The sequence below is a fragment of the Rhineura floridana genome, chromosome 6 (assembly GCF_030035675.1).
Source record: "Rhineura floridana isolate rRhiFlo1 chromosome 6, rRhiFlo1.hap2, whole genome shotgun sequence".
Classification (NCBI taxonomy): domain Eukaryota; kingdom Metazoa; phylum Chordata; class Lepidosauria; order Squamata; family Rhineuridae; genus Rhineura; species Rhineura floridana.
The window spans coordinates 86262528-86290436 of NC_084485.1; the positions used below are offsets into that span (position 1 = coordinate 86262528).

Sequence of the window (27909 nt, forward strand, 5' to 3'; positions counted from 1 at the left end):
TGACAACCTTTCAGGTAGTTGAACAGTGCTATCATATCTCCCCTCAGTCATCTCTTCTCAAGGCTCACCTTTGTGTACTAACAGGAAAGCTTGATATATACACACAAACTGGTACACATTCATCAATAAATAAACAAGTGCAACAATCTCCAATAAGAGGGGAGAGGTACAATACTCAGCCTAAGACTTCTGTCAAAACTGATGGGCTGGCAGGGGGAGGAAATGGAGCACAAATACTGACAGCTCATGTCAGTCAGTCTAGTCCAGTCATCACCAAACTGCTGCTCTCCAGCTGTTTTGGACTACAACTCCCATCAGCCATAGCCAGCTCAGAGTTCCTGTTGGGAGCTGTAGTCCAAAACAGCTAGAAGACACCAGGTTGGCAATAGCTGGTCTAGAGTGCACCAGTTCCTTGTGTAACTTTCTATCGAAGATCCCATGAAAAAAATCACCCGTACTTTGCTGAAGGCCACACAGATGCTAAAGGTTGAAGCAGAACTAAAAGTATGTCATATACAGTCCCAATTGGACCCACGCTCACTGCTATAGAATATTATAAGCAAAATAGAATTAATAAGGGTAAGGTAAAACAAAAAAGAAAAGCTGTTTAATAAAAATAACAGCTTACCTTATTTTTTGTGAACCCATGAATTGATTCTTTGATCTAAAATTAAACATTAAAATACCAGTTTTAAAACAGCCACCTTTCATAACCTTCTTGATGACAAAATTGCTATTTATCCAGGAAAGAGAACAAATGAGAGACACATACGTACCTAAACAGTCAGAAACAATGTGCAGGTAAAAGGCTTATGTAAAAAACAATGCACTTAAACCTAATGTTTTTGCTTCAGGGCTGATGAAATTCAGCATTATGCAGGCTATGAAACACCAATGGTTATGCCATAGTCATGTGTATTTGGCTTCAAATGAAAAAAATAACATTCAGCTGACTATAGATGTCAGGATTATTCATGATTTTGTATCAACCAAGAGAGGAAAAAACATGTTAGAAAGACCCTAGCAGCGTGTTCAAAACTTAAAAAAAAAATTAATCGAGAGCTTGCTTTGCAAAATAAAAAGTCTAAGCGCCTGCCAACAGGCTTCTAGCTCCTTTGCTGTGTACCTTCCACAAGATCAAGCTCTTTCTGCTGGTAGACAAGTAAGAGGTGACATGATAGACGTTCATAAAATTATGTATGGCATGGAGAGAGAGAGATCTCTCTCTCTCTCATATATAATACTAGAACTCATGGACATTCAATGAAGCTGAATATTGGGAGATTCAGGACAGATAAAGGAAAGTATTTTTTCACATAGCACATAGTTAAGCTATGGAACTTGCTCTGAGGAGGCAGTGATAGCCACCAACCTGGTTTAAAAGAGGATTAGACAAATTCATGGAGGATAAGGACATAAAAGGTTACGAGCAGTATGCTTCTGAGTAACAGCTGCTGCTCAGGTCCTGCTTGTGGGATTCCCCTGGGCAACTGGTTGGCCACTGTGAGAACAGGATTCTGGACAAGATGAGCCACCTGGCCTGATCCAACAGGCTCTTCTTATGGACAGGGATTTCTAGTCACTTGCTCCTCAAGCAACAAGAACCTGTTTTGTATGCAGAACTTTTCAGAGACGACCTTCCTACCTGTTGTGGCTTATTCTTCTGCTGTAGGGTAGGAGAATATCTGCATTGTTTGCTGAGAGTACGTGGGGAAAGGCACCAGGATGATTCCTTAGTATTTCTCTCTTCACTGTTAAGAGGCAGCTTGCCTCTAAATGCCAGTTGCTGGGAATCACAAGTGGGAAGAGTGCTATTGCACTCAGGTCCTGCTTGCAGCTTTCCATAGGTGTCTGGTTGACCCGTGAGAACAGGATGCTGGACAAGATGGGCTTTTGATCTGCCCCCAGCAGGACTATTCTTCTTGTTATACTTAAGGCTTGTTCACACAACCATTGACCTCATGTTAATGCCAGAATTCACAAACTTCAGATTTGCTTACATGATCAAAAGATAAATCTAAAATGAAAAAAGAAACAGAAAGTAGGAAAAGATCCCCTGGATATTGTTCAGCCAGGAAAAATGCCTGCATACATATTACTTCTTGCCTCATGACTGGAGACAGGGAGAAGCACTCACAACTCATGAGAAGGTCAGAGAGAGAGGTCTGAATGGCTGAAGATGAAAGGCTGAAACGATGGAGGGTACAACACAAATTTTCTGATATAAAGTGCATGGTGAAATTGCAGATTTGGGTGTGTGTGCGTGTGACCCAAATCAACAACCTCCAGCCTTTTATAAGGAAAACAACTGTTAAAAAAAAGAATACTCCTGACAGTTTTGAGAGAAGTGTACACTAGCACAAACCTGGGATGCAACATTTAGTCAGTTAACAAGCTAAAGAAAAGGTTTAATTTTTTTTACAGTGCAATCCTATACACACTTACCTAAGTCTCACCGAACTCAATGGGGCTTACTTTCAAATAGACATGTATGTGATTTCGCTATGAAACTATTTTTTAAAAGCACCCAATTAATGATAGCAGACTTTTTAAAAAAAGCCCTTACAAAACTTTATGTGGCTGCTGCAATGCCTGTATATCATCTGAAAACAAGGAAAATAGACTTTTTTTTTTAGAAAGAGTGTTTTATTCTTATACAAATATACAGATTTACCTATGTATAAAGACAAGTGCACATGATAGAAATGGTCCACCTGCAGCAGCCACATTTTGTGTGTATTCATGAGAAAAAAGGTGTGTGTATACAAAAATGTAATGGGTAAAGTAGCTCTAAAATATCTTTGGCATCCCTGAAAGACTAAGCAAAATTTTGGCTTGATTACTGGTCCTCACTGCAAAACAAAAACATATTTTGCAAAGCTAACTACATCACAAGATCTAGCAGTCTTCACAAAGGTTTCCACTATTTTAAAAATAGTACTTAGCATAATAAAATTAAACAGGAATCCATGTCTGCACATCTATATATATATACATGCACAAACAACAGCCAGGAATAAATTAAATACAAAACAAATTAGGTTTGGATATTGGCCTTGCCTTTTCCTCCATATATTTGATAAACTCTGCTTGCTTCGAATATTCCACTGGTGGCTTTTTCACATCGCTCTTTTGTTCCATTCCGGATTCAAAAATATCTGGATTGGATCTGAATCAAAGTTAGAAGCGTTTGCTTAGCACTCACCGATGCTCATTTACAGCTTATTCCCGCCCTATCCCAAAAGCTCGGGGTGGGCTACAAGAAATCCGTAGTTTCTTGTAATTATTCGTGCACCCATTATGCGCACATGCTTCCACGTGAATGGGATCAGATCCGTAATTATCGAAGTTTAATCCTTCCTTTTAATCCTGAGAAGTAGAAAATTAAGATAATAAGATAGCAATCTATAGGCACGTGCCTAATCAGACGTCTTGCAAGAGCAAGCCTACAACAAACAATGGTCTCCTTATTTATAGAAGCTCCCAAATCAGTAGGACTTGCATTTATGCAAATAAGCTTACAGTGGAAAATTAACAGCCATATGTTGGTGTGTGGCAAAACAGGGTTTTAAAATGCACGGGGCAGCCCAATCCTACACTTATTTACTCGAAAGAGTCTCCCTGCGTTCAGTGGAATCTATTGCTTGAAAATTCACAGGATTACAGCCTTTCTCTTGCCATGCAGAGGCAACTTGCCCAAGTAAAGCAGGACAAAGGGCGTACAATAATTAGATTTGGCCTTCAAGGTTACCGTCGGAACCCTGCGTCTTCTTCCGAAAAAGGACTTAGCAAGTGAGCAAAGGGCGGGGCCATCAACTCCCTGCTCCTCTCTCCAGGGATTCTCTAGTTTCTCTGTTACCTGCGAAGTTCCTGGATCTTGCTTTGGTATTTCTCGAAGAAAGGATTTGCCTCAAGGCCCCTATCGCCTCCCGCCCTGCGAATGGCGATCACCACCGACCGAGGCTGCGGGGGGAGCAACAGGCCAAGAGGCCGAAGAGTGGCGACGCGACCCACGAGCGCCCCTCGAAGCAGACCGAGCCCTGCCGCTCCCCATAGTTGCTGTAAATGCCCCGCTGCCATCCCGCCCCAGTCTGCACACATCCACCGAGAGCAACGCGTAACACCACCCTCCTCGTCTACGCACCCCAGCACAAAAGTTCCGGCCAAAAAAAAAAAAAATCCGGGGGAAGCGAACTGCAACTACTCCTTTAGTGGGCGGTAACCCTAGTTGAGCAATATTTCACCCGGAGGCGGGGAAGGGGGTATAATGTAACAGGCACCCAAGAAGTCCCCTAATTTCAGAGGATACCAAATCCTAAAAGGCGCTGGTGCAGTGCAATCCTATGTACGTTTAATGGGGAGGACCCCCCCTTTACTAGCTCCCAAACGAAAACCAGCCTTTTCCCCTGGTCTCTGGGTAAGTCACCACAATCTCCAGATTCTCAACTGTAATTTAAAAAAAAAAAAGTTTCTAAGCGGTCTGGCTCAAGAGGCATACATCAAAATATAAGCTGCCTTCCTGTTAAATGAGCTTCTAGTTGGCTGCTCTAACCCTGCCCTTTCAGGTTTGTAGCCAATAAATGAAGTCAGGGTTGTGATAGACAAGGGATTTGTTGATCTCCAGACAATGGCTAGAACCCATTGCAAGGCCAGAAAACTGTTGTCCTTTTCTGCTTGTCTGAAAATCTCATAAATTAAGTGGGGAAACAGAAGGAAGGAGAAAAAGAGGAAGACCAAATGAGATGGATTTCATAATAGAAGCCACAGACCTGAATTTACAAGATCTGAACGGGGTGGTTTACAACAGATCCTACTGGAGGTCGCTGATTCATAGGGATGCTGTAAGTTGTAATCAACTTGAAGGCACATAACACACACACACAGATTTCAGCAGTAGTAAAAATCTCTTTCTCACTCTGTGCAGGAGATGTAGAACAAAAAGCATGGCAGGATCTTGGCAGGCAATTGTTTACTGTAAGCAATTTAAGTTATGATTATAATAAAAGTGTACATACAGGGTTTTTTAAATTACAAAAATGGCATACATTTTAACTTTCAAATAATTTTTGAACAGAAATTTAAAATTGTACATGCAGCTTCTTGATGCCATTACAATGTGTTTCACTTTTCTAATTATGAGGACTCAAACAACTTTAAATTTTCCTGGACTGTTGAAGCGGGCAGCTTATTTGTCTAATTCATAGCCTGTTTGAAAACCCAATATGGAGCTTTAATCTTATACCTGCTTCTTTGGGAGTAAAGCTGTAATGCTCATCCCACCTACTGGGAGTAAGCCCCATTGAATTCAATAGGACTTATTTTTGACTAGACATGGTTCGTACTGTGCTGTAAATCAATGGGACTTTTGAGTGAATATAGCCAAGGATTGTGTTTGTGCTGTAAATCTTTCTCTCCCCCTCCAATCCTGTTTTTTAAAGCAATTAGGCAGAGTTTAGTTAGGTGTCACTGCTTTTATTTTTTAGGAAACGAACACTTATTTTCTTTTAAAAAACCAACTGGTTTGGACAATAAGCTATTATGTGGGGTGTATGTATTTTTACATCTCCTGTGTGCATGTGTATGGAATCTTTCCAACAACTCTTTGAGGTAGGGTTGTTGATTGGAAACTAAGGCAGCTCACAATAAGAAATAAAGCCATTTAAAATCCAGTAACCATAAAACAAGTATAAAACAGTTGCAGAACAGCTTAAAGTGGCATGATTCTGAATTTTGGGTTGGGTGAGTGAAGTTCCTTATCTTGAGGTTGCAGTCCTGTGCATGCTTCCCTGTTTGAATAAACCCCATTGAATACATTGGGACTTGCTTCTGAGTAAGCATACATAGGATTGATCTATAAATATCTTTACAGATTGTGTAAATAATAAATATCTTTGACAGTTGTACTTATATAAATATTCATACTATGTCCCAATAAATATCTGATTTCACACTATGGTTTTACATTATTATTTCCTCTACATTTTAAGTGTGCCCTTCTTCCTGATGGTCATGGTCCCCCTCTGTTGTTTTCACTGTGAGGGGCAGATTAGGCTGAGAGATGATGAATAATCCATGGTCAACTCAGTAAACTATGTAGCTGATTTCCATTTTAAAAAATTAATTAAAATGTTTTACATGCAGGCAAAGTTGATTAAGTAGATCCATACAATACATTTAAAGCACATCCAACTCGCATTTAAACTTCATGACTTCTCCCGAAGAATCCTGGGTAGTATAGTTTCCCCTCACAGTTATAGTTCTTACCACCCTTAACAAACTGCAGTTCCCATGATTCTGTGGTGGGATTCATGTGCTTCAAATGTGTGTTGAATGTGCTTTAAATGAATGGTGTGGATCTGCCCTAGGTATGCTGTGCATTCATTAGTGAACTGAAAAGAACAATTTTAACTTTGCATGCAAAATCCAAAATCCAATCTCTGGAAAAGACTATTGCCTGGAATCCTGGAGGGCCAATGCTAGCTAGATGGTACCAAATGGCCTGCGTCTGTATAAGGCAGATTCCTTTGCTCCTAAAGGGGGAAAGAGACCCAAGGGCCACAGTGACTCTGAAATCTATTTATGTATTTTATTTATAACATATACTGCTTTATTCTAAAAAAAACCCTCAAAGTTGTTTATAGAAGGAATTAAAACAATACAATTATTGCCAAAAACGATTAAAGGCATGTATTTAACAACATTCAAAATAATAAAACCAACAACGAGTTAAAAATAGATAAAAACGTAATAGCTTCTACATGCCTGGATAGGCTTGCCGAAACAAAAATATTTTTAGCAGGTGCCAAAAAGAGTGCAATGAAGGCACCTGCCTAATGTCAATGAGCAGGAAGTTCCAAAGTGTAGGTGCTGCCACACTTAAAGGATCGATTTCTTAGAAGAGCAGAACAAGTACTATGTGGCACCTGTAACATGGAAAGCACACCGTGAACTTGGCCTGGTAGCAAATTGGCAACCAATACAAATTTCAGAGCAGAAGTATTATGTACTGATAGGGTCTCACTCATGTCAGCAATCGTGCCACAGTATTCTGCATTAACTGCAGCCCCTGGGTCAGGTTGTGCTGCATGGGGATTTCTGTGACCTTGGCTAACTGGCTGCAAGGATTTTTTTAGTTTGTTTTTTCGTTAGGAATCTTGACTGGTTCTGGGATGCTGAGTTTTCTGCCTTACTCGTAGGAATTTTGTTGTGGTGGGTATGGTATTGCATTTAGGAAATCATCACTATCTTTTGTTTTTCTTTTCCTGTTTACATTTAATTTACCTCTGACCTCACTCTCTTGACATCAATAGAAGTAACAACAGTGGTTCCATGTGGCCATGTGGTCAGCTCAACCCCCTTAAACCCACTGATGATGCACCTTGTTGTTTGCATGATGGTTTGTTTCTTGCCCAATAGTGGTAAAAGAGAATTCACATACTGGGAAGTGTGGCTTCAATTGCTCTTGTTCTCAAGCTACTGCCAGTGAAGGTAGACTGAACCATGTGTGCTTTCTCTCCATCAGTTATTACTCACTGGAATTGGGTTCGCTGTGAAAGTGAGTTTATAGCAGTCCACAGGGTAGGCAGGGAAGGATAGGGAATCTTCTTAACTCATACTCATTTCTCAAACCTCTCTTTGCAGTGCAGGGTTAAGTCTGCAAAGAAGTTTGGAGCAGCCACATTAAAAGGCAGGCAGGGCATTCCAGCCAGGGGGTAGCCAACCCTGCTTGGATATGGATATCTTTGCAGAGGATCCCTCATCAAGTCTTGCCAACAGCACAGTCCAAACCATATCTACTCAGAAATAAGTTCTGTTGAGTTCTATGAGGCTTAGTCCCTTAATAAGTGTGTTTAGAATTGCAGCCTTCAGGGACATCCATCTTTACCCCTGAGTGCTCCCATCTAGTATCTCTACAACACAAGGCTTCCTTTGTCCTACAATGGTCTTTTGGTGACTGGCCTGGCCTGAGGGCACTTAAACTCTTCTTGCCAGAAGCAAGTAGGCTAGATTAAATGTTCCCTACCCAGGCTCCATAAGCAGTTGAGAAGGAATTATTCCATCACTTCAGCTGGACCCGGGAACACCCTCATTTACCTAAGATTCCTATCTTAATTTCCAATCTGAGGTTTGTTGTTGTTTTAATGGTTTAATCAGCTGTTGTTGATACTTAATGTATCATGGTTAATGACATTCACTAGGGCCTGCCCCTGTGACATCATTAGGACCCACTCCTGAAATCTGAGGGTTTGGGATGCTTCTGACCTGGCAACCCTAGGAGGGCATGATAATTGATTTGCATCACGTTAATAAATAATGTAATTTAATTATGGTGGGCACACTATAGATTTTCAATAAATAAATAAATCAGTTTTCTTTATTAGAATCTCAGGCATTTGTAAACGTGATTGCATTAAGGATCAAAACAATTCAAAGCCATGGAGTTACCAGTTTTGAACCCAAGCCTGAAAAGCACAGTGGTGCGATTATAGGTAATTTTAGACTCTGGACTTTAGGAGTGGTGCTCTTGAGATGGTAATTACTTCAAAATGTGCCAATAAACCAGCCCTAACATATTTTTGTTCAGTGCACTGACTCCTGTCCTGATGGCACCACAGAAGAAAATAAGAAAAGGGCCAATGAATGGAGAACAGAGGGGGAAACATCCCCTGCACTGCCTCAGATGTCCATACATACAACTCTGGGGAAAACTCACCATCAAAGCCATGTGGAGAGCATGCAGGGACCATCCACACATGAGTGGAATACCTCTTTCCTGCAGGAACAGCTACACATGGTGATTTTTAAAATCAACAAGTGTAGACTTTCTCAGGAGCAGCTGAACAAGGTACAGATAATGTATGAAAACCCCTTAGGCACACATGCTTCCATGTGACTGGGGTCAGATGTTTGCCCTTTGCAGAGAGGGATGTTGACATCTGGCCAGAGCAGCCTTTCCCAACCTGGGGCCCTCCAGATGTTTTGGACTACAACTCCCATTAACCTATTGACCTGGCTGGTGGCTGGGAGTGTTGGGAGTTGTACTTCAGAACATCTGGAGGGCCCCAGGTTGGAGAAACCTGGGCTACAGTTTTCCTGACTTGAGTTTTTAGACCCCTTCCCTCCCCCTTTCAATTGTTTCCAGTGCCTCTTAGAACCCCACAGATTCTTGGAAGGTCATTCGGTGATATACACAAGACCAGATACAACTGAATACCTAGGGAGCGCTCACTCCTCCAGAGTGTGTAGAAACAACCATTTCTTCATACTTACATTCTATATAAATTATTGTTTAGATCCATTCCAATCTGGGTTCAGGTCTGGGTCTTCCTTCAGTGCCCTTTACAGAGAACAGGATAAGGGAAGTGCAAGCTGTTTCTTGATCTCTCTGTAGCATTTGATACCATTGACCATGGTATCCTCCTGGACTGGCTCAGTGTAATGGGGATAGGGGCCACTGTGATTCTAGTCCTACCTACAGGACTGAGTCCAGAGAGTAACAGTGGGAGAGTGCTTTTCGGCCCCTGGCAGATATGCTAAGGGGTGCCACAGGACACTATTTTATTTCCAGTGCTATTTAATATCCATATGAAGCCACTGGGAGCAGTCATTAGGAATTTGGGGGCCAGGTACTATCAGTACAGTACCAATACAGTGACAATATTCAACTCTGTTTCTCCATAACATCTGAATCACGAGAGGCCATGCAGGTGGGATGGATGAGGCAGCTGGAATCCTAGGGCATCTGGGGTAGCCTGAATCCTGGCAAGTCAGAGGGGAGTGGTTCCCATGTACGAGAAATTGGTAAATTGCCTGTTCTGGACAGGGTTGCACTGCCCCTAAAGAAGCAGGTACGCAATCTGGGGGCGCTTTTGGATCCATCTTGGTCGCTGGCTCAGGTAGCTTTAATGGCTAGAAGTGCCTTTTACCAGCTGCATCTGGTAAGACAACTACAACTGTTCCTGGACTAGGAGAGTTTGACCACAGTAGTTCAGGCATTGATGACTTCAATACTGGATTACTGCAATCCAGTCTATGTGGGGCTGCCCTTGTGCTTGACCTGAAAACTGCAGTTAGTGAGAATACTACAGTTCAGTTGCAGACAGGAGTGAGATCCTGTCAGCATATAACACCCTCTGCTCAGAGATCTTTATGTGAACTTGAGCTGTAATTGCCCACTAACAGGTTGAGTTTGTCTGAAGATTGTTACAGGAATGCATTATTGCTGCCAATGGCTGCCAATTTGTTACCGAGCCAAGTTCAAGATATTACTATTGGTATAAAGCCCTTAACAGCTTGGAATAAGTTTACTTGTAGGACCTCCTTACCCTATGTGTGCTGTGATGTTCATGTATTAGTGTATATATGGTAAGTGCTGTTTGTATAGGAGATACATGGTAAGTGGAATGAAAGAGGAGAGGGGAGTGAATGGGTAGTAGAATGCTGGATGATTGGCTGAGTGTTTAGAATGGCTGAGGGTATAAATGGAAGGATGACAGTTAAATCTGGGTGGACGGTGATCATGAGTGGGTTGTTTTGGTGGGTTTTTGAGAGGAGATTGGGTGGAGAGTTGGTGGATGTGAGGAGAGTGTGGAGTTCGGATTAATACTAAGACCAGTACCTCAGGAATAGATGAAACCATATGCTTAAGTGCCTTTATAAAGTAATCTTGTTATCTCTGTTATTTAATAAATATATTTGGTTTACCAAAGGCCTGATCCTTGGCTGGGGTTCCACAGACCAGAAGGGAGGGTAAGGTAAATACCAAGGCTGAAGGGTAACAAATGGTGGCAGCGGTGAAGAGAATAACACCACAAGTATTCAGAGCAAACCAGGATTATCTGCATTGATACAAAGGGATTGGGACAGCTTAAGCACGCAGTCACAGAGGTAACCTGATAGAGAGACTCAGGCAGAGTCTCTGGGAATACGGGTTATAGGACGTGACTGGTGGTGCTGCCTAGCAGGGGGATCTGGTGAGGTCTATGCTAGAGCGGGGAGAGAAACCATAAAAAAGGACAGTCCGGACTGGTGGAGTCCCTGGTGGTGCCTAGTGACAGGCAGTAACCACGAGCAGGTAGGAACCTGACAGGGAGAGCCAGGGAAGGGCGTCACATGTGGTGACAGTAGCGGTGGGATACGAACAAAGGAGACTACGTCACAGGTGTTGGCTGTAGCGGTGGTACGAATACTAGAGAATCCCTAACAGTGGTGTGGCAAACAGAAATAACAAAACAAGATTACTTGTGAGAGTGACTGGCAAAGAGTGTGTGGCAAAGAGTGAGTGATCTCAAACACCATGGCTGAATATATAAAAATGAAAAGAGAGGAGCTGGTGGAGAAGTGCATAACATTCAATTTACCTCACAAGGGTAAAGGGGTAGATGAATTGAGGGTAGCACTTATAGGATTTGCAACTGCCCAGCAAAAACAACCTGTCAGGGAAGAGACCCCAGAAGGATACTTAAGCAATCCCGCTTATATAGAGTATTTGAGAGAGAAGTTAAGATGGGAGGCTGAGGAAAAAGACAAACAGCGAGAGTTAGAAACTGAGAAGTTGAGGATGGAAACTGAGAGATTGAGGATGGAAACTGAGAGAATGAGAGTGGATGCTGAGATACAAGGGGAAAGATTAAAATTGGATAGAGAGAAATTTCACTCTGAGGAGACAAGGAAAGACAGAGATGGAGCAAAAATAAAAATTACTCCAAAGGACTTTGCTGTCTTTGAGCCTGGTCAAGATCCTCAAATTTATCTCACAACCTTTGAAAAGGCAGCTCAGTTGTGGGGGCTACCTGAAGATAAATACATGCAGTATTTATCAAACCTGATCAAAGGGGAATTGGCAGAGGTATACCAATATTTCCCCTCAGACAGGCCCGTCACCTATGCTGAGTTTAAAGAGGCAGTCTACAAAAGATTCAGACTGGGACCTGACTATTTTAGAAAGTTATTCTGAAACTGTCAGATCCAAGCAGGGAGGTCTTTTGTTGAACTGGGAGCAAAGCTGATGGATATATTTGGAAAGTGGATGAGTAGTGCCAAAGCTCAGTCAGTGGAAGAGGTGAAAAGCCTCATGATACTGGATCAATTATACCATCAGTTACCACCAGAAATAAGGCTCCTGGTCAAAGACCGTTCCCCTACATCGGTGCAGGAGGCCGCAGAGATGGCGGATCACTTTGCCTCCAACAGAACTGGCTGGGTGGGGAAAACATCAAGAGATTTTAAACCCAGACCATATAGTGGCGGCAGAAAGGATGTGGTACCACAGCGAGTGAGTCCTCCAGTAAAATCTGAAGGGCACAGGACACCCCAGAGTGGAACTGTGTACCCTAAAACAGAGGAGAAATTATGCTATAAATGTGGTAGACCGGGGCACCTACGTTTTCAATGTGAGGTTGCCAACCCCATTAGTAATCCTGCTCAGGCAAGGGCAGTAAAAATAGAACCAAAAGATCTAACCACGAAAAAGGTTCAGTTCTGCCAGATAAACTGGACAGAAGTAACAGACCTTGATTCAAGTCTGAGAGAGGAAGTGAGTGTACAAGGGGCAAATTATTGGGCATTGCTTGATACTGGTGCCGCTCAGACGTTACTGAGGCCAGATTTAATAAAATCTGAAGAAATATTACCTCAGCAAACGGTGACTATTCAAGGAGTGAGGGGTAGACCAGAAAGCTTGCTTATGGCCCTAGTGAAAATGGAGTGGAGAGGCCGAGAGGGCAAATATAAAGTAGGTATTAATGCCCAACAACAAGAACCAGTGATACTGGGAAGAGATGTTATGGGGGCACAAGGGAAAATATATGTGGTGACCAGACAGCAACTTGGCAGAGAAACAGAAGCCATGTTAAAAGGGGCTGAAGGAAACAGGGTGGAATCTGTTTGCGAGCCTCAGGTCACCATAGCAACCCTTGGCAGGCCTGCTGAAGGAGACAAACTGTATCAACTGGTCTCTGGGGAAGAGACAGAGCATTTCAGAGAAGAACTGGATAAGGATACCAGTTTGAAGCAAATAAAGGAGCAAGCCCTGACCCAACAGATTCCTTTCACTGACAAACTGAGGAATCAAGTTGTGTGTGAGAATGGGATTTTATATAGACTGTGGATGCCTGCTGAGAGAAAGGGTGAATGTGAACCAGTGAAGCAATTGATAGTACCTAGCAAATACAGAACCAGATTGCTAGAGGTAGCCCACGATGTCCCATGTGCAGGACATCTGGGAATAAAAAAGACCAAGAGGAGATTGGCTGCACACTATTATTGGCCAAACATCTCTAAAGATGTAAAACAACATTGTCTATCTTGTGGTATATGCCAAAAGGTGGGAAAAAGTGGAGTAAAGACTAAGGCACCCTTAAAGCCCCTTCCTATAATTGGACAACCGTTTTATAGAGTGGGAATAGATTTGGTGGGCCCTTTTTCCAAACCCAGAAGGCATGGCAAGAAATATCTATTGGTGGTGGTGGATTTTGCCACCAGGTACCCAGACGCAGAAGCACTAAGATCTGTAGAAGCCCCTGTAGTGGCAGAGGCTTTATTAAAAATCTTTATGAGGCTGGGTTTCCCTCATGAAGTGCTGACGGATCAAGGCAGTGTATTCATGGGAGAAGTGATGCAATGTATGTGGAAATGTTGTGGTCTAAAACATCTAAAGACCACTACTTACCATCCCGCCACTAATGGGCTAACAGAGAGATTCAATGGGGTTTTGAAGGGCATGATAAGAAGCTATGTTCAAGATCACCCACAAGACTGGGATGAATGTTTGGGATGCTTCTTATTTGCATACAGAGAAGTCCCTCAAGAGTCAACAGGCTTCTCACCCTTTGAACTGATGTTCACTAGAAAAGTGAGGGGACCTTTCGAACTGTTAAAAAATTCATGGGAAGGAACCCTGGGAGAGTACAAAACATCTGTAGTAGATTTTGTATTGGAATTCCGCAATAAATTAACATCAATGATGGAAGTAGTGAAAGAGAATTTGAGTCAAGCACAGGAGAAGCAAAGTTACTGGTATGACAGAACAGCCAGGGAACGTGTGTATGATGTGGGAGATATGGTTATGGCGTTCATACCCAGGAAACATGACAAATTACAGGCTAGCTGGGAAGGACCATATACCATAAGAGAAAGGCTTGACACAGTGACATATGTAATCACCACAGACCAATTAAACAAAAGCAAAGTGGTTCATGTAAATATGTTAAAGCCTTACCATACCAGGGATGCAAAGGTGCTGCAAGTTACCTTATTCCCTGAGGGAAGTGGGCCTGAACTTCCAGATTTGGTACAGGAAAGCAAAGACAAAGGAGGGGTAGATCAATTGGAATGGTCAGAGGAGGTGCAGGAGGAAGTAAGAGAAGAGATTCTGAGAGTGTTGAAAAACTATGGGGATCTCTTTAGCAATAAACCTGGCCGAACCAGTATAGCCAAACATTCCATTGATACTGGAGATCATGCCCCAATCAGATCTATGCCGTACCGTGTGAATGGGAAAGTTTTGAGTGAGATCAAAAAGGAGGTCGAAGATATGCTGAAACTAGGAGTGATCAGGGAATCTATCAGTCCCTGGGCCTCAAGTATTGTCCTGGTTCCGAAAAAAGATGGAACAACAAGATTTTGCATTGATTATCGGCTAATCAATAAAATTACGGTCCCAGATGCGTATCCTATGCCCAGGGTAGATGCAATGTTAGAGTTATTGGGGGCAGCAACCATTATCTCTACGTTAGACCTCTGTAAAGGATTTTGGCAAATGGAACTAGACGAGCAATCCAGAGCCAAAACTGCCTTCAGTACACCAGATGGGTTATATGAGTTTGTGACCTTACCCATGGGACTAAGGAACTCACCAAGTTTGTTTCAGAGGCTAATCAATACTGTGTTGCGAGGCATGGCAGATTTTGCAGTGGCCTATATTGATGACGTGGCCATTTTTAGCAAGTCGGTGCCTGAGCATGTCCAACACCTGACAACAGTATTAGAGGCATTAAGAAAGGCAGGCCTCACAATAAAAGCGAAGAAATGCCAGTTTGGGTTGAAGGAGGTGGTCTATTTAGGACATAAGGTGGGGAGTGGGAAAATCACCCCCTTATGGAGCAAGGTGGAGGCAATACAAGCGTGGCCTATCCCCTTAACCAAAAAGCAAGTTAGGGCATTTCTAGGTGTGGCTGGTTTTTATAGGAAGTTTGTGAAAAAGTTTGGGGAAATCGCAACACCCTTGCATGAATTGACAAAGAAAAAGTGTTCTGAGCGTGTGGTATGGACGGATGAATGTCAGAAGGCTTTTGATCTGCTGAAGCAAGCCTTGTGCCAAGGACCCATATTAATAGCACCAGACTATGAGCAACCATTAATCGTGGCTACAGATGCATCAGACCTCGCGCTGGGAGTCGTCTTGCTGCAGGAGAGAGAAGGCACCAGACATCCAGTGGTGTATCTGAGTCGCAAGCTGACGCTGAGGGAGAAAAACTATTCGTCGGTCCAAAAGGAGTGCCTAGCGGTCATGTGGGGACTGAATAAGTTGCGCCCATACGTGTGGGGACGAAGATTCACGGTAACAACGGATCATCGGGCCTTGTTATGGTTACAGACTATGAAAAACCGTAACACTATGCTGCAGAGGTGGTCCTGGTCCCTACAAGACTATCAAGTGGACTTCCAGTTCATCAAAGGCAAGGACAATGTATTGGCCGATGGACTGTCAAGGCAGGTGGCTGGGACTGCAGTGACGTGACCAGACGGAGGAACAAAGAAAGACATTTTCCCCAGAGAGACTTGTTTTATTTGTTAACGCGGCGTATGAATCCTGGAACAGGAATAATACTCTGCCGTTATTTTAAGGGGGGGGGGGAAATGTGATGTTCATGTATTAGTGTATATATGGTAAGTGCTGTTTGTATAGGAGATACATGGTAAGTGGAATGAAAGAGGAGGGGGGAGTGAATGGGCAGTAGAATGCTGGATGATTATCTGCATTGATACAAAGGGATTGGGACAGCTTAAGCACGCAGTCACAGAGGTAACCTGATAGAGAGACTCAGGCAGAGTCTCTGGGAATACGGGTTATAGGACGTGACTGGTGGTGCTGCCTAGCAGGGGGATCTGGTGAGGTCTATGCTAGAGCGGGGAGAGAAACCATAAAAAAGGACAGTCCGGACTGGTGGAGTCCCTGGTGGTGCCTAGTGACAGGCAGTAACCACGAGCAGGTAGGAACCTGACAGGGACAGCCAGGGAAGGGCGTCACATGTGCCCACTTAACTGCTTTGATTGGTGGAACTGGTCCTGTTACAGGTGCCATATAATACTTGTTCTACACTGGTGAGAAATTGTTCTTTTAGTATGGCAGCACCTATCCTTTGGAAGTCCCTGCCTGTTAACACCAGGCAGGCACCTTCACTGTGTAACTTTTGGTACCTGCTTAAAACATTTTTGTTTAGGCAAGCCTACCCAGACATGTAGATGCTGATGTGTTTTAATGTACGTTTAGTTTACGGCTGATTTTGTCTTTTAAATATTTGTTGTTATATGTCTTCAAGTTGATTACGACTTATAGTGACCCTATGAATCTTTTGGATATATTCATAGGGTTTTCATAGTAAGAGGTATTCAGAGGTAGTTTACCATTGCCTTCCTCTAAGCTTACGGCACCTGGTATTCCCAGGTGGTCTCCCATCCAAGTACTAACCAGGCCTGACCCTGCTTAGCTTCCCAGATTAGACGAGATTGGGCATGTTCGTGGTTAAATATTTTTAATTACTTGTTTTTAACTGTTTTTTATTATTTTAATATTTCTTGTAAACCACTCAGAGATTTTGTTACAATCAAACAGTATATAACTTTTGTTAAATAAATACAACTACCTTGGTTTTAGGTTGCCCTGATTTGCTACCCTGCTGATAGGCATTTGGCAACACAAGTTTGCTATCAAAGGGAACAATATTTGAGAAAACAGATCCGGGGACAGTCTGCATTTGTTTTAACTTGCCCACCACTACATCTGTTTCTATCTTACAGAAAAAGAAAAGATTGTGACGAGAGAGAAAACAGTCAGAATGCAGCTTTTCCAGTTGAATGTTAGATAAGGAGTCTTTGATTTTCAGAGTATCTACAAAGGTACCTAGGAAAATCCCCTCCCTTTATTGTTTTGCTGGCTGAAAAGACTACTGTCTACTATGAACCTTGTTACACATTTTTGTACATGAGCAAAGCCAGCCCAAGACTTTTTTTCCACCTGAAGCAAATGAGAAGATGGTTCCCTCTGCCATTCCATCTACAAAAGCTCCTACACTGACAACTGGCAACTCACTCTTTCAACAGTGTCAATGGGACAGTACCTATAGTAAGCTAGCTTGGCGGACTGGGGGCACACAGCTTGATCCATTCTTTGCCCCTTAGCATTTGCCGCCTGACACAGACACTTCACCCTCCTCCCTAATGGTAGGGCCAGCCCTATACATGAGATTTTTTTGTCAGGAGCTGAAGGCACTGGACTTGCCAGAGGATTGTGTGTTTTGTGGCCCTCAAGAACTGTATCCTAGCTTCCATTGTCTCACTGTAAGCTTTGGAACACTCATTTCCTTGCCATTCTGTTCTAGTGACACCACTAACTTCCCCTAGCTGCTCTTTTACTTCAGTTTTTCTTCCCTCCCTGGAAAGAAAAGTATCCTAATCCTGTTAAGATAGATTTAACACATTCCCAAGAGTCTGAGGGTAAATAATGATTATATCCAGTGGTAAGTAGCATAGCCTCATTTCTAAATTATTGGCAAGTTTTACTTTTTATGCTGTAGTTGGTAGAACAAGCAGGTGTGTGAATGACATTTCTGTAGGGTGTACGTATGTGGAGATGGATCAGCCACACCTGCATCTGCAGCGTGAGAGAAAGAAAATGAATATGCCAATTGCCAGTCATACCTCTTTCCCAAGTTAAAACATACCCAAACCCTTTCATCATAACAAGACCCCACCACAGTGTTTATTACATATTATAACTTCAACAACTGTTGTTTTTGTCATGTGCTGTTTTCTTATGACACTAATTCTACAGTAAGTATAGACCTTATGTTGCAGCATCTTCTTACTATCTGGTCTTATTTGCAGGTTTGCTGCCCATCTACTTTGGAAGTCTAGGATTTTGTTATATCCTGGTATTCAGTTGTATGCTATTTCTGCAATGGAGAAAAGGAATCCAGCAGAAGCAACGTGCAAAAGCCTGGGTGAAACAGATGAAAACAGAATCATATTTCCAGCGTGCATTGGCTCACAAGGCTGAGAAGGAAGCCCAGCCTGAAACTAAACCAGAAGTCTGCAGTTCTGAGAGCATCCAAAAGCTACAAGGTAGCTTCTTGTCCAGTGAGATTGCTATCGCCAGCAGTGCTAATTCCTTTCCTTCAGATCGAGATCCGTACAAACCAGTATTTCAGGAAATACCTTGTGCTTGTGCTCTGTCTCACTTGCCACCACTGCTTGAGCATTCAGCTTCTTACCCATGCTCTAGCATCCCAGCCAAATGTACACCATTCAACTCACTTCTGAAACCTGCCATGTTGAAAAATGAAGCATACAATATTGGTAGCAACATCTCTGTTTAGCAGCAAATTTAATGGATAGGGCAAATCTCAGTCATTTTAATTGGACCCCAATTAAAGACCAGTTTCAGAACAATTTCAAAATTCACTCTTTTTCTTTTGCCAAGAGGAGGTCATAAAGGCTCTACAACAAGTATCACACCCTGTAGAAATTAAAACTGAATTCTCATTTTTAATTAATTGGGATGCACATGCATTCTCCAGGACTTCTAAAGCATTCTAATTGGCAAAAGGTCTAGATACCATATGCCCAGCAGCTGACAGCATGATGGGGCTTGTGCTGCTTTCCTGACCTCCATCTGGCTGAGTTGCTGCAGCATAGCAGGATGAAAAGAGGCAGGGTCTCGACAGCACAAATACGCTAGCACAGCCAATCCAGTATTCCTCCAGTACATTTGCACCATGCCAACCTTGCTGCCAACGCAGCAAGTGACTCTCCCCCTCTCCACCCAATGTGCTTCAGTGACTCAGCTGGTTGGAGGTCAGGTGAGCAGTGCAGCACCACCATGCCATCTGTTGTTGCATACATCTGTAATCTGGAACAGCCCCCCCCCCAAACTGCAGTCCATGGTGATGCAGTTGGTCTCTTGCCTGCATGTGGATTTATTAATTGGGGAATTCATATTGTAATACAATATGTAAGCAATAAAATTAAAAATCATACAGTATCTAGTAGAGCACATTACAATTGCTGCAACAGACAGAAAAACCATTAAGTGGTCTGCCAAGACCCTCAGCAATTTTCAAGTGGTCTGAAGGGGGTGGGGAGTTTGAGAACCACTGGTCTAAATATTACAGCAGCCTTCACCAACCTGGTGTCCTCCAGATGAAGTTAGACTACAGCTCCCATCAACCCCAGCCAGCATAACTGACTCAGGCTGATGTAAGTTGTAGTCCAGCTTCATCTGGAGGATACCAGGTTGATGAAGGCTGTATTATAGAATACTGAAGTATCAGCGTTTCAGTATCTAATCCTCCTGGTTGCAAAGTTAAACTTGACTGTTATGGGAGTAATGACACCTAAAAGCTGAGCCAAGAAAGCAGCTTTACAGGTTTTTAAGTTATAAGTAGAACCTATGTTGTCCTAAATATCTTTTAAGGCTATATGGCACTCCATTAGTATTTTGTCCTCATCTCTTTACCTCCACCGTTAATCAAATCCCTGGCAACTTCCAGATTTTGCAAAAACAACACACTGGGGAAGTTTTAGTCATACATCATTTGTTCCTTCTCTATGGAATTCAGACATCTAGACTTCCCTACTTATTATAGGTTGCTTTTTATGCCTATGAGAGCCAGTGTGGTGTAGTGGTTAAGGTGTTAGACTACGACCTGGGAGACCAGGGTTCGAGTTCCCATAGTCATGAAGCTCACTGGGTGACCTTGGGCCAGTCACTGCCTCTCAGCCTCATGAAAACCCTACTCGTAGGGTCACCATAAGTTGGAATCAACGTGAAGGCAGTACATTTATGTTTATTTTTTATGCCTATGTACAGCCCTAGACAAAAGATGGCAGAATAGTCAAGGCCAATAGACTAATCTCCAGTTCAGGTATAGTTTAAATCTACGGCTAAGGCTGAGCATTACAAGCCTGTCACTACTTTGCTATAACCTATGATTTTACATAAAAAGGGGGACCTGTGGCCCTCCAGATGTTGCTGGTCTACAGGAATCCCTGACTATTAGGGATGCTGCTTGGACTCCAGCATCTATCCATATCCCTCCACAACCACCACAAAATCCGCAACATTCCAATTCTGACATATAATATATAGTTTGGTAGCGCACATGCTTAGCATGCAGGAAGTTTTGGCTTCAGTCCCTGGTATCTCCTGTCTAAAATTCTGCTGCCAGGGTCAACAATGCTGGACTAGAGAGAGGAATGTTCTGACTTGATATAAGGCAGCTCCTTATGTCCTGGGCAGACAGGTCATCACTTGTAAATATGACTTTCAGACGCTAATTAACTTCTGTATCTCATATTTGATATTTTGCCCTAAACAATGATAAATTATGGCTAGAACTCACCATAGGTTTGAAGCGACAGGATCAATATAAACATAGCATGTCTGTTGATGTGTTTCTCATACAATTTTGAGGATATATGTCCACTTTTTAAAAAATATACTTTCTTATTTGCATGGTTTGGAATGATTAATGGTATTCTGTCTATCAGCAGGACCTTGTATGTGTGGCTGCGCACGTATCATGGAGATTATAGCAAGAACTTGACAGCTGGGCAGATATTATGAAAAGACAATAACAGTGTTATCCAAAACATTTTTAACACTAATTAGCAATAATTCTTTAAACAGCTTATGTACTCCTATTTGTGTCATGTTTACAAAGGGGTAAGCTCTGCCGATCCATATGTCATGAGCCTGTGGAATGTTCCTGGAGTGATGAAGAAGAGGATATAGGATGAGACCCAGGAGGGGGTCCTAGTGCTTTGCAACAAGAAAGTGCTGAAACAGAAGACTTCAGCACTTTTGACAGTGACAGCTCCTCCCCTAGTCCAGTTAAAACAGAGGGATTGCTGGCTGATCCAAGATTCAGCCCCTTTTCCTCCCATCTACCACCCCAGTTTGCCCCAGCTGCAACTATCATGCACACCTCCTGTAGAGGAGATCTTGACAAAGTTCCACCATTGCCCCAGACATGCAGACAACTGTGATGGCAGGCTCAGCTGTCCTCCACTTTTCCAACTAGAAGGAGCTCTCACACACATTCCCATTCTGTGACACCTTCCTCATGCAAGTAGAAAGAGCCCACCGAAACCTACTTAAGGGTTATAAGGAGGTGTGTCTAATTGCTGAAACAATGTCTTTTTTGAGTAGTCATGCCTAGCTATGCTGTGTAGAGGTGCAGAATCTTGTGTGAGCTGTAAGCTGATCCATGAAGTGCTCTAAACTGAAGTTTTTCATTCAACACACTGGAGAAAAATACACCGGTGCATCTGACTCCAACAGGCTTGGCCAGGACACTGCAATGGGGCAGGGGGGCAGGGGAGCAGGGAAGGGGGCAGCTTCTGGCAACCCATGGGAGGAAGGTCAGGTCTGGCAACAGTAGGTGGGATTGGCAAACAAAGTGAGCAGGGGCAGCAGCCCCTAGTTAACACAATAATTATTTAAGATATTTCTAAACAGCCCTTCATCCAAGTGTATAATATACATGAATAAAATGCTTTGACCTCCTTATTCTTTTAGGCAGGCTCTAAAGACAAATGATCTGAATACATTATTGCTTTTTCTATTAATTGCTTTACTGTATTTATTTGATTTATATCCCGCCCTTCTTCCCAGCAGGAGCCCAGGGCGGCAAACAAAAGCACTAAAAACATATTAAAACATCAAAAAGACAGATTTTAAAATACATTAAAACAAAACATCTTTAAAACATTTTTTTAAAAGCTTAGTGATATGCTTTATGCTGCTCTTCTGGCTTTAAAAACTATATGGTTTTGAGTGATTTTTTTTCTGTTTTATAACTTTGATTGTGAACCACTTGGGAAAGATTTCTAGTGCTGAAAGTAGCTTTAATAAAATACATACATTAAATAAAAACAGCAACCTTCATAACAATAACAGGCAAAAAAAAGTTTAGAAACTACTGAACAGGACTAAGGCAACATACTTTTTAACATCTGGGTAACATGGCACCAATGATACTGCTAGGGAAGGCATATGGAAAAGGGCCACAACCAAAGAGGTAAGACACAGGCAAAGTGCTAGGGGAAGCAGTATGCTTCAGATTTATAGGTCCCAGCCATTCAAAGCTTTTAAAGGTAAGTATTTACACCATGCATTGGGGCTTGGAAGTGAATAGGCAGCTAATACAGATCTTTCCAAAAATATACGGACAGCAGAAATATAGCATGTTTATTCATAAGTCTCACTGATTTCTACAAAACATACCAGGGAGTATGTGTAGGATTGCTACCATATACCGTTAGAGTGGCACTATATATTATGGTTCAAAGGCTACCTGTAAGGGAGAACTGGGATAGATGGGATGGGGTTTTCTTACAGAATTTCTTTGCTGCCAAATGCACCTCCCTTAACCCAGGCCATACCTCAGCCATTTTACTCATATCCAGCACAATAGGAAGATCAGATGGACTTCAATGTGGAGAATTGGTATTTAAGAAAAGATTAAGCACATTGTACGTGATAGAATTGAAAAGTCATTAATTTTTAAATGTCTGAATTGAACCAGCTGGAAGTTTTGAACTATAGTGTAAGGATAAACATCTTTATCCTTCAGTTTGTGCTGCAAATCATTTTCTTCATTTAAATTCCAGTCTGAAAATAAAATGGCAATTACACCCACAATGAAGTGTTTTATTTAAATAAGACATTCACAATGCATGATAGGTGCAAAATTCAGTAGTTAAAACCAGCTTTAATTCATACAAGCTCTTGTACATTTCTAAAAGAGATCGAATTAGTTAAAGCTAGCAATGCAGTTTATATGGAAAGTCAGTTTAAATCAAAGTATAAATACTTATTTATACAATGTTCAACTAAAATATTTAGTGCAGTAGACTAACACAAATTATAAAGAATAATGGATCAAAACTAAGTTTCTTAGTAGACAATTTGGTTTAAGTTTCTTAAAACCTGACTGGCTATTCCTGTGCCAAGGACCTAGTTAAATACATCTTCTCCTCAGACGAGGATATGCATGTGGAATAGGTAAACTTTTTAAAGATATTTTGTTATAGAATGAAGCTTTCTCAGATGCTGTAACACACATTGGACCAATTAGTACAACCCCCCCCCCAGCACCAAGCGAGCTAGATAGGCTTAAATACTCCAAAATCCTACTAAGAATGTGCTCTTATAACTTCAGGGTTCTTAAAAGAAGAAAAATCAACTGCCTCCCCCTCTTAGTGCTGTAAAGTCCTTATTATTAAACATCTTTCTGTATGACCATTTCCTCAACAAAAGGTTCAAGTCACTTTTACTTCGTAAATACACACTATGTGTCCCACCTCAAGAGCTGCTATATATAATTTTTTATGTTGTGTATCGTATTTCCAATCTTATCAGGGACCTTTGGACTCAGTGTTTCAGAGAATGTGTCACCTTCATTGGAAGCATTCCAAAAGCATTAATGTAAGCAACTCAGAATTCATCCAGAGCCTTTGAGTACTGCAGCACTGAAGGGGCTATTCCAGTTTCATTGGTATTCGCAAAGAAACAGCAGAAAAAACTGTAACTATACCATCTATATGTTTTCCCCTCCAACATAGAGTGCCACATCATAATGCTTAAGGATACTAAACACAGAACAGATGCTTAGATTGAAGCCTGTGGGTTCAGCCCATTTCTCCCCTTTGTTTCCATTTGGTGCTGGGAGGTAGAGATAAGTTATTCCTCCCCCATGCTGTACTGCTCAGATTTGGGATAGTCTGCTGTGCTAGTGCTCATGTTTGTAAAGCCAGTCACAAGCCCAAGTGCTGCAGCACTAGGGTGCAATTGCACCCTAGTTCTACAAACACTCCTGTGTGCTGCTTAGCCTTCAGAATATACCACAACACTGTTGCATGCCCCTATTTGTCTATTTTGTAAAACACAAGCAGCAGACTGTTAACAACCTGTGTTAAAACAGTAGCTCCCAGAATGCCTAATTTAGTTCAGTTTGGTATGTTGCTGGTATTATGGTAGTCACAGTCGCTTAGCTGTTCCTGGTCATGTATACGATTACTGTCCTAACCACATGTAGGCACATAGAGTCTAGTAAGACATTCCCAAATGATATGTTCTGGTGGAGATGTAAGATGTGCACAGTACCAGAAACAGCAACAAAATGGTGGCAACCACACCATCACCAGTAATATAAATTAGTCTTTCACCTAATTTGTTATACAACTGGTTATTTCTAAGCTAGAATTAAGAGTCTAACAAACCACATTAAATGTAATACATTCTGAAGACTGCCAGTTACACCTAACACCCAATATTCATTCCATATGATTGCACCACTTCAGGTGTTTACATGGCAAACCACATTTATTTGAAAGGTCCTCCTCCTGTGAAAGTCATGCCACACAATCACAGTTACCATTTCAGAGAGAAGAAATTAGGCTAAGGTTAATGTTACCCAAGTAGTGAGGAAACCTCTTTTTCTATCAGTGAGATTGACTGAATGTAATTCTTTCCCACATAAGTCACACACCATTCAGGAACTGGGAAATGCTGGTGTGGGAAGGAACGACAATCAATTCAACTCACAAGACTCCTTATAGTCCCCTTACTGCTCATATGAATTGGGCTTTGGTAAGCTTTCAAGTGGGATGGTTTCCAAACAAGTTTTTCCCTTCATGAGAATTGAGATGATAGAGTCCTAGAGAACTATCACCTCAGTAGTTGAGCATCTAATCAGTCATGAATCTTTCACAGATTTTGAATGGCATTCTCTATCATGGCAGAAATACATCTCAAAAACAAGTAAAAAGTTCTGTTATTTGTCTAACAGTGGGATTGGAAGAGAGCTCCCTTTCATACTAATTATACAAATCAGTATTCCAAAAATACCTTCAACATTCTGGCATATACTCATGTTACATAGGCACAAATTAATACTGGTAGTGTTATTTTTATTGCTTTATTTAATTTGGTCAATAGTTTTATACAGAAAGCATATAAAAGTGATTGACGCTGTCTGATACAGCACTGATTTTCAATAATCTTGAAATATTTTGCATTTTTCAGCTTTATTGGGCAAGGGCAACGTGCCCAGGTCAGGAAACTAGTAGTAAAAAACTAGACAACCTATGTAGGGAATTGGTTTTTCAAGGCTTTTTATTATTGTAATATTTTTGGAGGAATCTGTCTCATCTACACCAGAGTAACCAACATTGTATCAGATTTCCTTGTACACTAGTGTTCTGTTGACAGCAACCACTGTCATCCATGACATGCATATTCAAATGACTGAAAAGCCTGCATTTTGTTGTGCACAATATTACTTTGCTAATAAAATTAAAACTGAAAAGGCCAAAGTCTTTATGTTCTAGAAAACCTTGGATGTCACTTCAAATTTAGATGCTCAATGTTTATTTATAGTACTTGTTCTCTAGTATCCAGAGAACAAACAGCTTCATTTACTTTTTATTTTAAAAAAGTCTTATCCTGCATCTGTCCCTACCTGTTTTTCCAATGGGATTTAGTAGCTTAAAATATCAAGAACTCTTAAGTTTAAGCAATGAAACCGTATCAAGGACCAAGCCACACATTACATTAAATGAGTCTTCATATTTGCACTTTTAAAAACAAATCTAGAGTCCCCAAATCCAGATCTGGACTGTAGTGCTCACCACCCTATGTGCTGATCCAGATGGATATCCTTCCCCCATAGCTGTTTGCATGGGAGGCAAATAGCAATTTCAAGGGGGCAGGATGTTCATCAGAGCAACGATACAGGGGGGAAAGGGTTAACCAGCTTCCACTCATGCCACAGTCCCAATCTGGATCAGGGCCCCACATTGATTTTTTTAAAAAAAGGACTATGCACAAATGCAAAGATACACTCAATGTAACATGTAGTTTGGCTCCAAGCACCTCAACCCGTTCCTGGTTTATATAAACCATATCAGAAGCACTAAAATGACAATTATAGTGATTGTTAATACCACTTTTGATTTTATGAGATGTGTATTAAGGTGAGGAAGATCAATTCAATACATGTCATCAAATCAAGGGGGAAAGGCTGCAGTGAATATTTTAAGATGCAACTAAGTTCTTCCTAAAGTTAGAATACCAATCATAATCTGTATTAATATACCAGTAGAAGGAAATACCTACTTATAATTCCTATATCACGTTTTTCAGAGCATAAAATAAATATGAACTTTATTTAATCTCAACATTAAGAATGGAAGTCCTTCTGAGAGAGTGGTATATGCATTCGGATCTTTAATATCTGAATGCTATCCATGGATTCCCATGGAACTATGGAAAAAGTGAGTCCTCCAAGTGTAATCCCTAGGAGAAACATTATTTTAAGCCTTGACATGACTTACTTTGGGTTTATAACCTTAAATAGATTGCCAAGTTGACTCAGATGTAATTGATCTAATTTTAAATATTTACAAGCAGAAGAGTCCCATTCTGTGAAGACAGATGCATTTATGTTTTTTATTCTAAAGTGCAGCTAATTTAAGGCAAATTTGAAGTAAAAAATACATGTTTGTCAATATATACACACATATTCTAATTTGAAGACAAGAGCTTCCCTTATAAGGGAAATAAAAACTTTGAGCTAAATTTCTTAGTGTAGGTTATGGTTCAATTACTCTGCAGTCCCCAGTTATTCAATACTATGGGAGGATTCCATCCTCTGGCCCTGATCCAGAGAAAATTAGATGCACTTGTTTGCTGTGAAAATTGAAGAAATTTCAACAAGTTATTTGCTACTGATGTGTCAACAGGGCTCCTAGGCATCACTAATTACCTCTGGATTAGAGTTTAGAACTGAAAATCTAAGGAGTCAATATCTCTTAAATCAGATCAAAATTTAAAAGCTTTCTAGTATTTTCCATATTTAGCCAATTAAAAAGGTGTCATACACTAAGTTAGCTGCAAAGATTAGTATATCATTGGGAAAAGTGCCAGATATAGCTTTTACTTATCAGTTTTTCTTGTATAGCTACTGTAGTCCTTCAATACTGTTATTTATACATGCAGAGATACTATACATCCAAAGCCACTCTCAGTTCTGGTAGGGAATATTTCTCATCTCCATCTGCATCAAATTCTTTAAAGCTCTGTGAATCAACCACTGTAGACCCAACCAAATTTTGCAGGTCCTCATAGGACAACTTGCCATCAGTGCCTTGGTTGATAGTCCTGTATAAATCTTGAAGATCTGCAAGAAGAAAAAAGTAACTCTAAAATCCAGGCAGTAGCCAAGAAGTACTCACACTTACATCCTGAATTTTAGCCCATCATCAGCAACATCAGCTTATTGGAGCAAACACACAAAATACACAACGTATGGCCTGTAATACACATTCTAGTAGAGGAAGTGCTGGTTTATTAAGCCAAGAGCTTGCATTGTGTCCCCACGCTTCTTCCCCTGGTCCTTCAATTGCCATTTGTTTAAACTACAGTTGCCTGTAATTAATCAGGATATGGAACTAGGTTGTAAGTCAAGATTCTCCCATAGTTTTCCATTTCAGAGGTAGCAGGAAACTGTGGTTTAAACCAACCACACTAGAATAATTTGTCAGCATGTAAGGCAAGGAGGGGCTGGTAAAGGGGGATAAGTGGGACATGACTTATTCTCACTATAATAATCCACAGGAGATTGC

General features: G+C 41.4%; 3 protein-coding genes across 4 annotated transcripts in view; 1 reads left to right on the plus strand and 2 right to left on the minus strand.

Annotated features, from left to right (window-relative positions):
* The window catches only part of ATPAF1 (ATP synthase mitochondrial F1 complex assembly factor 1), a 17234-nt gene extending 12772 nt beyond the window's left edge, over positions 1–4462 (minus strand). The window contains exons 1-3 of one of the 2 annotated variants that reach the window (XM_061632885.1): positions 3860–4462; positions 3061–3169; positions 629–664 (exon numbers count right to left, since the gene is read on the minus strand). In XM_061632885.1, the coding sequence (XP_061488869.1) occupies positions 629–664; positions 3061–3169; positions 3860–4101 (387 nt within the window). In that variant the 5' untranslated portion in view covers positions 4102–4462. Of the gene's footprint in view, positions 1–628; positions 665–3060; positions 3170–3205; positions 3370–3859 lie in introns of both variants that reach the window. The other variant, XM_061632886.1, reaches the window with a different exon arrangement.
* On the plus strand, positions 4297–19748 carry TEX38 (testis expressed 38; the record flags this gene model as incomplete). The annotated part of the gene is made up of 2 exons (XM_061630630.1): positions 4297–4417; positions 18106–19748. Coding segments are annotated over 2 exons (612 nt in total), but the record flags the coding sequence as incomplete, so codon positions are not given.
* Positions 19749–25188: 5440 nt separating this feature from the next.
* Positions 25189–27909, minus strand: part of EFCAB14 (EF-hand calcium binding domain 14) — a 41463-nt gene continuing 38742 nt past the window's right edge. The window contains exon 11 of the mRNA XM_061632887.1: positions 25189–27464. Coding sequence (XP_061488871.1) covers positions 27289–27464 — 176 coding nt within the window. The 3' untranslated portion in view covers positions 25189–27288. The remainder of the gene's footprint in view (positions 27465–27909) is intronic.